General features: G+C 41.9%; 1 protein-coding gene across 2 annotated transcripts in view; it reads left to right on the top strand.

The window, feature by feature from the left end:
- The first annotated feature begins 359 nt into the window (after window positions 1-359).
- Window positions 360-12,100, top strand: part of IL31RA (interleukin 31 receptor A) — a 38,138-nt gene continuing 26,397 nt past the window's right edge. For both annotated transcript variants that reach the window (XM_040579989.1, XM_040579988.1), the window contains exons 1-2: window positions 360-515; window positions 11,617-11,701. In XM_040579989.1, coding sequence (XP_040435923.1) covers window positions 11,641-11,701 — 61 coding nt within the window. In that variant the 5' untranslated portion in view covers window positions 360-515; window positions 11,617-11,640. The remainder of the gene's footprint in view (window positions 516-11,616; window positions 11,702-12,100) is intronic.

Below are 12,100 nucleotides of genomic sequence, written 5' to 3'. Positions count from 1 at the left end.
TAGCAGCGCGATGCCTGTGCCAGCGCCCCGCGGGCGGGCGGCTGCGGGAGTTCCAGGCTGCCGCGCGCTGGGGACGGCACCCGCGTCCCCCCCGGCTGGGGCCGCCCCCCCGCCCCGCGGCCCCCGGTGGGGGGTGCGCGGTGCGGGGGCGGTGGGAGGCTGCGGTGCGGGGGCGGTGCGGCGGCGGGGGTGCGCGTCCCCGAGGCGGTGGCTGGGGGCGGGGCCGTGCTCCCCCCGCCCCGCCGGGCCCTGGCGGGGGCTCCGGCCGCAGCGCGGCGGAGGCGGGTCGGTGCGGCGGCAGCGCTTGCGGCGGGGCTCGGGGGGCGCCGGTGGCGGGCAGCGGGGGTCGGGTGGGCGTCTGGCACCGCTCCCGGGAGCGGCCACGTCTGTTTCTCAGAATTACGGGAAAAAAGCGTTGCAAGTGCTGGGCCTGGTGACTTCCTATTTTGTTGCACCCCTCGCAGTGGCGGGGGGCAGAGGTCCCTGTTAAGCGGAACGCCCGCTCTGCAGCTGCGGTAAGTGAAACCGTGGTGTGGGGGGTTGTTTTATTTTTTCATTAACAGGGGTCCCTCTGCTCGTTTTTGTTAATATGGAGCATGGGAAAGCGTGCGGTTCTTCCTCGGGGTGTTGCCGGAGCGGATCTCTACCAGCGGCGACGCGTGCTTGCCTTCGCATCTCCCCAGATGTTCATCCCAGGCTCGCGGCACTGCGTGCCTCTGTGCTTCTCCGGACCAAGCAACTCCTTTCAGTTTCTTTCTTTCAAGTCCGTGAGACAGGCTTGAAACTTCCTATTTAGCCGATTGCATTTGTCTGCTTCTTGGGAAGGATATGATACAGATGCTTGGCAGTGGTTTTCTTTGTGGGCGCAATGATTAAGAGTTAGTTTTCAAAGTGTTGCAATATATATGGTCATCAAAAGCAGTAAAAGCTCTTTCCTGACTTCTGGCTGCTTAAATAGTTTATAGTTACTCAAGTTTACTCAGTGACATACCAGTTTTAAATACACTGGTCCCATGCTGCTTCTATGCTTGCAAAGTTTCTGCCTCCTGGGGAAAAATACTTTTGTGTTATGTTTGCATACACATCTGTTGTATCACCTACAGACACTCACGTTTAAATTGGGGAAACTGCACTGAACTTCTTAACTGTAATGGACTATGTGACTGTTGACTTTTGAAGATGATTGTCTAAAACAGTTGAAATCCCTCTTCTAGCTTCTGCCTGTGAGCTAAGACACTGGGCAAGGGAACATTTTTACGCTGAAAGAAAACAATGTGTTGGGTGAAAGAACAGGTTTTTCTGTTAGGTAGAGGCTAATCAGTAACAAAACAGATCACAAAAGGGATAAAAACAGGGGAAAACGGGAAAAAGCTTTAGGCTTATATCATAGACATTGTGGGATTGAACATTAAAGTTCTTGATTTTTCTATAGTAATTATGCAAGCCTGGTAGTTTTTTGCATTATTTCATCCTTGTACTTAACACTTTCAATTTATAAATACCATACTGGGAGATCTCAAAACATAGCTTTTTCATAGGTCCCATGGAGCCTGGTTTCACACTACCATGCTGTGTTTCAGGTAGCAGTTTTGACTAAGATATAAAAATATCATTAGTAAAGTTTACAGTATAGGTAGTAAACAAAAGAAAACTAGGATACATAACCTTTACAGGATGATCTGAATTAGCAGGGTGATATGGCAGTTGTCTTATGCAGGTCAACACAGAGATAAATATATTTGGGGTCAAAGAATACAGAAGATGCTCAATGGGACCTCTTGGAAAAGTAGTAATGTAAAGACAGTTTTAAATGCCTGTGTCTTCTGCTGGGGAAAAAAAAAAAAGGGCAAACATTCTGCTTAGATGTACAGTAATAGAAATAGCAGATAAGTGTCTGGTAGTGATCTCATGTTCCTGTAACTGCGCACATGAGGTGTTTAGCATACAGCAGTCAAAGGTGGCAAGGAATAAGTGAAGGTTAGCTGTGCAGAGGCTTCCCCTGTCACATTATGTGTTTGCTGCACCAGTGCAATGGAGACTGTAGCTCACTTCTGTAAATCTAGCTCTGACTATTCAGATACTGTGTTCATGCTTCAGGAAGCGTGTGAAACACTGGAGAATGTTCAAAAGAGAAGATAAAAAAATAACCTAAGGAAATGGAAAACAAACTTTTTAAAGAGGACTTAATACGTAGTCTTAATATGAGGCTGAGGTGAATATGGAGAAGGATATTTGATAGTGGAAGTATAAACAAGCTTTTTAATTGTTGTGGAAAAGATACAAGATGAAGAGGTGTGTAGGTATTGTTTATATTCCGTTAACTCCTAAAACCAAGACTAAGTGATACAATTGTATCTGAGTCTGTAATAAGTCAGAGTTTGTGATGTTTTCAGAATATATGGTTAAATCTCTTTTTCAGAATGATGTTTTTTATGTACAGGCAAGCTGTGGGGTCACAGTCATCTCTCCTGAGCGATTCAGTATGAAAGTGAGGGTTTGTGCTCATTTGTTCTTTCCTTCTTGTGTCTGTGGGAGCACAGGATTAACTGCATTGTTCTCTGTGCTCCTGTAATGCTTCCAGTACTGCAGTAGGACAGGGATTATAATTGTATCCTGTGTTTTGGGGCTGTAGCTGATTCCTTGAACAGTCCAGGGAAGTTTTTTTATTTTAGTTTTCTTGTGAAACAAAGTTTACTAATGGTATTTAAATGGCTGTGTTTTACTCTGGAACATCTGGAATTGGTCTTGGTTTCAAGGCTGGACAAGGTGTACTAATGCTGTGAAGTAGTACAGAAAGTCTTCTTTCTGACTTTGACAGGTGTGTATTCTGTACAAACTTGAGGTTAAAACCACCCAAATCTGGCAACTGTAAGAGATTTGGATCTGGCCACCCTCTCTTGATGAGAGCTCCATGTTTCTGTAAAGCTCAGTGCATGGATCCTCCTGCCCTGTCCATCCATTTTTCTCACCCAGGTGTTTGCTATGGCAGAGGCATCTTGTTCTCCACATTTGTTCAAGTGACTGTGCTCAAGGAAGGGGCGTGAAGGCAACCACCCTGCCTAGTAAAGTCTTACTAGTTGAAAACATTGACACAAAAATCACCTCTCAAAGTAGACTCTTGCAGTCAAAATGGACTTTGTAGTCCCTCAAAAACTGAGCCTAAGAAGAAAGCTCCAAGACCAGACCAGTACATGAAGCATGTTTAAGCCCAAGCTTGACTGTTTTTTGTTTCTTAGTGAAGAAAGAACAAGGAATGACAAGTGCCACTATGAAAGCTGCAGTTGTCTCTGGTAGTACCACCAGCATTCAATTTTAGTGATACTGATGGCCTGGCCTTTTTTTAGTGAGCATATCAAATTGCATATAATTTTGTAGTTAAAATGAAAAAAAGTGACCAATATGTAAAAATAGAGACATTGGGTCTTGTTTTGTGTTTGTAGCTTTAAGCTTTTCCCCTAAAAATTTAAGATTTTATTATGAGGTGTAATATATTAATCAGGAAACACATATTTGGTTTGCAGCTGTGAGCATTTTATACTTTAAGATATATTTAGAGGCTTATTTGTTATGCTTGTTCAGAGAGTAAGGAATTGTATTCAGTTTACTAGATACAGATTCATTATTTTTCTGTATTAGTACTAGATACAGATTCATTATTTTTCTGTATTAGTATCAAGCTGCATTTAGGTGAAAATTGTATTTAAATTCCAGTGGGCAGCATTTTATATTAGAATGTATTAACACTCAATATGCTGTTAAATATTGTTCTATAACAAAAGAAAGGGTTTATCAAAACATGTTTTGCATCGGTAACTCTAGGGCATACTAAACAAAATAACTGCTATTAGCAGTTATTAACTGACCTTTCCTGGTCACTGTGTCCTTCAGGATTTTAGAACAAAAGTATCTTATCCTTTTGTGCCTTCTTTTTTTGTTATTTAGAGACTGAAAAAGGAAAATGGTTTTCCTGCTTTTTCAGTTCCCAGTTGATTTGCAGCTTGTAAATTAACAAGTCATTGAACTTGATAAATACAACTTTTGTTCCTCTCCCAGCTCCGTGCGCGCGCCCCCCCCCCCCCCGGTATTTTTAGGAGAAGTTTCTGTGGTCAAATGTTGGCACATCATTTCAAGGGGCTCTGCTCCACACTGCTCCTTCAAATGTGTCTGAAAACTTAGTGGTTTCAGTTTTCTATGTGTTGCTTGAATTTGATTTAAGTGATTGTTAGTAGATTATGATAACGTGTTTTAAGGTAGGCTGTCATAATTTAAAATTTAAATAGGTTTATTTTTCAAAAGGAAAAATGCCTAAGTTTTGTTTAAATCAAGTTCTGTTTAAATGCCAAAATCTTAAGTCTTCTTCACTCTGGTCTGAGGTTCAGCTGGCTGTTTTAGCTCAGTTAAGGAACGTGGTTTGTGAAACCAGTGTGCTCAGGATCTTTCATTACGCTGTCATTTTTCCCATGGATGAGCTTGTCAGTGCAGGATTTGTAGGGAGTAGAGAGTTGGGAAAAGCCAGTAGCTGTCCCTCACATTGATTGCTTCCTTCAGTATGTTTACATGTATTCTGGTTTTGGCTGGGAAAGAACTAACTTTTTTTATGTGGTGCTTAGTTGTTGGCTGGGGATAAACAACAACATGTCATTCTGTGACCTATGTAGAGGAACCTTTGTTTTCCTCTTCTGATGCTCATGAGTACTTGTCCTTGATGGAATCCTGACCAGTCCTGGAAGCGGATGCTTCTACGTCCTGTTATCTAGGAAGAGGACTGAAGTTCGTATTTGGATTGTTTGCCTGAAATGGCCTCTTCCCCTCTAGGATTTGTGTAATGGATGGATTTGCATCTTGGAGTTCTGAAAACTGATGGTTATGGCTTTTCCAATTGCTTGCATGCATAACGTGGCAGTTGGGTGACCCAGGTGGCTCGGGCTTCTGGTGTTCAGCATCGGCTGATCTTGTACAGGGCAAGGTTTGTCTCTCCATATTGTAGCTGGCATGGCAGAGCTGTAGCAATTGCTACTGAAGACTAAACGAAAGACAGCAGTGGGTATTCAGCTTCCTCCCTTTTTCATGGTTGTTAGAAGAGTGTCAGACTCAGTAGCAAAGGATGCACTGTCAGGTTCCAACAAAGATGTTGGAAATTCTTGAAGGTGACTGGGCTGATGTTTTATGTAAGCTAAAGGTATGCTGCCTTTCCGTTTACACCATGTTCTTTATCGGTGTAACAGCTACATACCATGTAGAAGTATGTGTTCGCTTAGCTTAAAACAATCTTAGAACTGGATCTGAATGGAAGAAGCTTTCCTGTCCTGAAATGTGGGACAAGGGTGACTAAGAAACAGTCTTAAATAGACTATGGGGAAAAGTTACTTTGGGTGATTTTTTTCCTCTGACTTCTTTAAATTTTTGAACTGTACCTCTTCCAAGGAACTTACATTTCAAAATGGAAGTGAAAAGCAAGAGGTTTTGGTATTGAGAAAACCTTGTTTCATCAACTGTTACACAATTTCAAAATTATTTAATGAGACCTTCATTGAGATTGCCTCTTCCTGCAAGAAATCTAGCTTTGGTGAATCAGTTTTTTAAACAGCTCTCTTCATGCTATTTGTTTAGCCATCAGAATGTAATTTTAATAGGTATTTTTAAGTAAATCACTTCTGAATTTATGATGTGATTTTCACTCACATGTCCTTTCATCACTTCTACATGTGCAGTCTCTGAAGTAGACAGCCAAAGAGCTATTTAGTCATGTATCAGCATAGTTTATAACCACATAACTTGCTGAGTCACTACTCTGGTCTCTTGACATGTGATAACTAGCAGCTGGCATGTCAAATAACTGCCTGCTAATTGGTATTGGAGAAAGTGGAAGGAGATGCGACATACCTCAGGACTGAACCCAATGAACAGCTCACAGCTGGGAAGGAATGTCATGGAGGTCTCTTTTCCCAGTTGTCTCCTTTATTTCACCAATTCAGATGTCTGCCAAATCACATAGCAAGTTGCTTACATTTGCTAATGTAGCACAAACACATTTTTTGTTTAGTTCTCCGGCATATTAGCAAGTGGAAGCGACTTACTGTGTGATAAGCACTAGAAGAGAGGGGAAAGGTAGTAGGTAGGGGGTACAGGGTGAGGAGCACTCACTGAGTGTGGATGACATCTTTGGCTGTTTAAACATTTGTTGAGCAATTCGAAGAGTCGTAGCTTGGCACCACAGCCAGATTTTTCATGCCTGATCCTTTAGCATTGTGCTCTGCTGTGGTGTGGGATATATGGTGGTATGATATTTTTGGCTCAAGCATACTTCAAAAACGTTTTTATGATTTCCCAATGCTTTTGAGTTCCAATTCCTTGCTAAAAAAGTGTGGGATTGCTGGAGCTAGTAGAAGTAATATGATAAATTGTTTTCTTTATTCTTGGGAATAGCTGAACTATTTTGGCTGAAATGCAGCTTCTTCTGTCTCATTTCCCCTAAAAAATAGCAGACCAGTGTATATATACAATATCAGCTGAAACTGTTAGAGTTTGCCAAGTTGTAAGCAAAGAAAGACTGTGGGAACTGTTTGATAAACTTAGCACAACTCTTCTTTCTTTTTTCTTTTTCATATAGTGGATTGTTCTTCATCTTGCTGCTGGAGTTTTTGCACCCTTTGAAGTGTTCTGTGCTTTAACCAAGCATAGTGCTCCAGTCATACTGTCTTTAATTTTTTTCTCAAAAACTCTCAGCAAAGATCTATAAAGTTAGTGCCCATGTCAACTCAGGGTTGCTTTTTTTGCACCAGGTCTTCTATTGAAATGCACTGTTAATTTTATTTAAAATATTTTGTGCATGGATTCTTTCCTAGACTGGAAGGGACTTTGCATGCCCTACCTAGGGAGAACCATGATCTTTGTTTTGTTCTTTATCTTAGCTAGATTTTTTATTTTAAGTAGTCCACAAAGTAGGAAAATGTATTAGCACTTTTTACTTGGAGCAGTGTAATAAAGTTCAGTATTGACAGCTGCTCTGTGGTGACATTGCTTTTCTCTCTTTTTGTTCCATTCTTTTATAGTTGCATGTGTTTGAAATGATGCTGCTGCCTACATGATCTGGAAGCAGTTGTTTCTTGACATTCTGTTATCTAATCTTACAGCATCTTTTACTGGTTTTGTTACTGTGTAGTTATGTCTGGTCAATCTAAGGAAGAAGTCAATCACTAAGGGAAATGCTTTAATTAGTCGCAACCATAATTCGTAAGCCTTGTATTCTGTGTTGATGCAGACAAGTGGAAAGCCTATGTTTTGAATTACTGGTTTTATTTCATGAAATCTTTACAATACAAAATATGCAGTGACTTTTATTACATGTTGCTAGCAGTTAAGTCTACAGAAAAGAAAGAGTAGAACTTCATTATTTGTTAAGTGCCCTAAGCTCTTTCCTGTAAAAAATTGCTTATCTTCACATGCCACACAGAGGACTGGCTATTCCCGTGAATGTGATGTTTTGCCAATTAACGGGCTCAGTAGATATCACACAGACACCAATACAAAAATTTACTGTTTGTTTCAAATTAACACAGAAAATGAGGCAATATGCACATACAAAAGGACTAGCTTACAATACCCTGATTCAAGCAATAAAACAGATAAGCAAGACAATGCACCTAATCATTACTACTCTAAGGTTAGCTATAGTGTTTAAGAAAGATACATCACCAGTTGCCCCAATACATTACATCACCCAGACCTGCAGTCACGGGGGAGCCCCTGTTGCAGCAAGGGTTTGGGGAGCCTGTCCCAGCAATCAGGAGGTCCTATGCAGGGCGTCCCCTCGTAGGGGAGGTCTCCAAAGTTGCTGCAAGAGGGTCCAGCTCTTATATTGTCGAATAAACAAGCTGACCTAATTTCCAATGTAGAAACATCTGGTGTCACTGTCCTCTCAGAGGCCACCCAAACCTGGCCAGGGCTCAGGGAGGAACCCAGGGAGTTTCCTTTATCTACTGGATTTTAACCACTGCTGTCCAAACAAGGCCATATAGCTGGTTTCATGGCCTTGTCCACCTGCCTCTAAGCAAGGAAGGTTGCATGATACCTTCACTAACGATTATATTTTATCTAAGCTACATATTTTGCTAATGATCATATATATTTCACTAATAATCATGCATATTTTGCTGATGATCAGATGCTAACTATATCTAGTGCTCGGTTGGTGGGTTCATTTTGGGGTTCAGCTTTGGCTCAGGGCCGTTGCTCAGGCCTCAATACTTCATGAGTATATCCTCCAAGATTAAAGCCATATGCACAGAGATGTTGCAAAAACGTTTTATTTGGCTAATAAGTTTATTTACTTTTTAAAGTTAAAAAAAAAAAAAAAGCAGCTTATGCCAGTGTAGCATCTGTAACTTGTTCATTTGTTTTTGGCTGACCATTCCTCCTCTGAGATGGTTTTGATTAGGCACATCATCCTGTAGTGCTCTAGGTTATTTTCCTTGGTTTTGTTGATTTTTATAATCATCTTTGAAGTGTGTCAGTCTTCTGCAACTACTAGTCCCCTTGCTAATGAGGCACTGACTACATGCGTGTTTACCACAGCTGTATAGCAATCGTTGGTGTGTTGACTTCCTATGAAGTTGGCAAAGCCTTTCTCAGAATCATCATTATGATTTTTTCTTTTTTCTAATTTCTGAATGGAATGTAGTTTTCTTGTAGCCCTGACTTTGGGACTGATTTTTTTTAATGTTGGTATCTGTCTTAAACTTAAAAAAATAGAGTAAGAATGAAAACACACTTTACTGCTTACAGAATATATTCTTAGCTTTAACAGTGGAGCTTCTAGTATCTCATCAACATTGCTATGGACTACGTGAACTCTAAAAATAACAATCTAAATATTTAAAAATCTGCATCTGTTTTTAGTTCTGGCACAGAGTACTTGGGACAGTTGCTTAAGGTTCTCTGTTTTTATTGCCGTCAATAGCGTAATTAATTTTTACTGCATTGAGATCAAGAACTTACACCCTAAGTAGGTAGTAATAGATTCTCTTTTTGTAATTGCTCTGTTTCTTGTGGGTATGCATCTTGCTACAGCTGTATTTTAGGAATGTGTCACTGGGCAAACGCCTACCTCATTATTTTTTTTTTATCCCATGTGTCCTTTATCATTTTTTCTCCTGTTTTGCATGGTTACAACCTCAAAGTTTATAAAATGCTTCCTGAGACAGACTGAAAACAATGTTGAAGATGAGTTCTGGCAGAAACTGAACATGAAGGGCTTTTTAAACTATGTTTTCCTCTTTTAGATGACTGTAAAACTCTTATTTTGTAGCAAAACCAAGAAGTTTTTTTGAAGGGACCATAACATATGGCAGAACCCCTTATGCCTGTATCCCACCTACAGTTTTCTGTCCCAAACAGTGGTCTGGTGCACACCTGCCTCCTAGCATCCCAGACCTGTGGAGGGAGAACGTGCCTGGTTTGGTCTGAAAGCTGCTGGTGTACCTGTTCTAGGGAGATAGCAGCTGCCTCTCACCTGGGTTCCTTCTGAGATACAGGTTTGCATGGGAGAGCTGAAATTCCATCAGCATCTCGGATAAATCTGAAAGCCTAATGTGAAACGGGAATCCCTGATAACTGCAGCAATAGTAATGCTCACCTTTTGCTTATGAGCATAGTAGACAGAACTGCTAGAGCTACTTGACCAGTAAATGGGAATATTTGGCCCTAGTACCTCACCTGCTGTAGGGGATCTGAAACATCTATTTTCTACAGACAGATCTCTACTTACTAGACAGAGAAGTAGTCTGGGTTGCAACATATTCTGACCTTCATGTTGGAGTTGGTTGCTTAATGGACAGGGTTACAGAGAAGCTGATGAAGCATGGGCTGGACGAGCATACAGTGGAGGTGATTGAAAACTGGCTCAACAAATGAGCTCAGAGTGTAGTGATCAGTGACTAGTGGTGTACTCCAGGGGTCAATACTGTTTCCAGTCCAGTTGATCATCTTCATTAATGATCTGGATGATGGGGCAGAGCATACTTGCTGATGACACAAAACTGGGAGGAGGGGCTGATATGCCAGAGGGTCATGCTGCCATCCAGAGCGACCTCGGTGAGCTGGAGGAATGGGCTGGCAGGAACCTCATGAAGTTCAACAAGTGTCAGATCCTGCACCTGCGGAGGAGCAACCCCAGACACCAGTACAGACAGGGAGCTGACCTGCTGGAGGACAGCTTTGCAGAAAAGGCCATGGGGGTCCTGGTGGACACCGGCTAGAATGTGAGCCAGCAGTGTGCCCTGCTGGCAAAGTAACCTGGTGGTATTCTGGGCTGCATTAGGAGGAGTGTAACCAACAGGTCAAGGGAGGTGATCCTTCCCCTCTGCTCAGCACTGGTGAGGCCACGCTTGGAGTACTGTGTCCAGCTGTGGATTCCGCAGCACAAAAGAGACATGGACATACTGGAGAGAGTCCAGTGGATGGTCATAGTGATGATTAAGGGACCAGACTATCTGTCATACAGGAAAAGGCTGAGAGAGCTGGGACTATTCAGCCTGGAGGAGTGAAGGCTCAGAGGGGGTCTCATTGATACCTGTGCACGAGGACAGACCCAGGCTCTTCCCAGTGGCACCTAGTGACAGAACAAGACAGCGGGCGTAAACTGGAACACAGGAGGTTATCTCTGAACATGAGGAAACACTTTTTCACTGTGAGGGTGACCGAGCACTGGAGCAGATTTGCCAGAGGGGCTGTGGACTTTCTGTCCTTGGTAATCTTCTAGAGCTGTCTGGGCATGCTGCTGGGCAACTGGCTGTCAGTGGCTGTGCTTGGGCAGAGTGGTTGGACTAGACAACCTCCAGAGGTCCCTTCCAATCTCAGCCGTTCTGTGAGTGGTGGCAGCAATCTTGAGGTGATGGGAATGTTTGGTTTCTGTCATTTTTCCCCTGGAACACTAGATTCATTTGTGCCTTTAGAATAAATCATTCTACATCTTTGCTTTCCTCTTTCTTGCTCTGGGGCTTTGGGTTTCTTTGGCTGCCCAGCAGTTCAGCTTCAAAGAGCAAGCCAAAGAGAGGTTCCTTTCATTGCCTTTGCAGACAGTCCTCAGGTCTGGTGCCTGGGATGCTTAATTGGAATAAAACCAATGTGAATTTACTCTCTCTTGGGTGGATGGTGACCTCAATGTGTGAGGAGATTGCCCACTTCCTGAACAATTGTTTTGTTAGGTGGTGATGCACAAGTGATGCGCATTATTCCTTCTCCCCGCAACAGCCTTCCTTTTCAAAAGAATTCTCTCTAAGTGAATCTGCTCAGAAGATGGCTGGGCAGGCTGGGTTTTGAGTGGATGTAGATGTATTTCTTACCAATTCTTTACACAGTCCTTGGAAGTTGGATTGGATTGTCCTCAGAAGGATTTCAGGTGCACTTACCTCTCCCTTCTTTATAGACAACATATACCCTTAGGAAAACTGCATCAAATTTCTCCCATCGTGCAGAAAAGTAACACTTCAACAAAGCAAAACTTGACTTGAATGCAAGTGAGAAATGCTGAATACCATTATTAACTCTTATACAAATGCTTGCAAAGTATTACAGGGGCATCTTTACTTAGAGTGTGTTGTTTTTATTTTATGACAGCATTTCCTGCCCATAGTTACTGAAATGGAAATGTTCTTCAGCTGTTTGATTTGGATGTTTGTCCTTCTCTGCAGCTCTATAGCAGGTATGTTTCTTGATTATTAGCACCTGTCTTGCCATAAGAGAGTTTTCTAAAAGGTGACGTTCTCCAAATGAAATTTCAAAGAGTTCTGAAAATGATCAAAAAAAATAAAAAAATTAAAATAGAAGTCAGTAGCTGATAGACTAAATTTTCTCTGTGCTGTACACTACTTAATTTATGGTGCTCTTGTGATCATGATAGCCTGGATTTATTTCCTTTAGTATTTAAAGTATTAAAAAAATGTATTTTAAAACTTAGTTTGTCAAATGTTTTGTTGTTGCACAGGGTGTAGAAGGGGAATCTGCATCTGGGAGTCATATCATAGTTCCTGTTGGGTTGTAATGGCTGGTAACTTTGGAGATCTGCTAATGGAATAAATTTTATGTAACACATAAACACTTA

Source organism: Falco naumanni, chromosome Z, assembly GCF_017639655.2.
Source record: "Falco naumanni isolate bFalNau1 chromosome Z, bFalNau1.pat, whole genome shotgun sequence".
NCBI lineage: Eukaryota > Metazoa > Chordata > Aves > Falconiformes > Falconidae > Falco > Falco naumanni.
The sequence above is the reverse complement of the archived record's forward strand: the minus strand, read 5'-3'. Positions and strand labels throughout refer to the sequence as shown.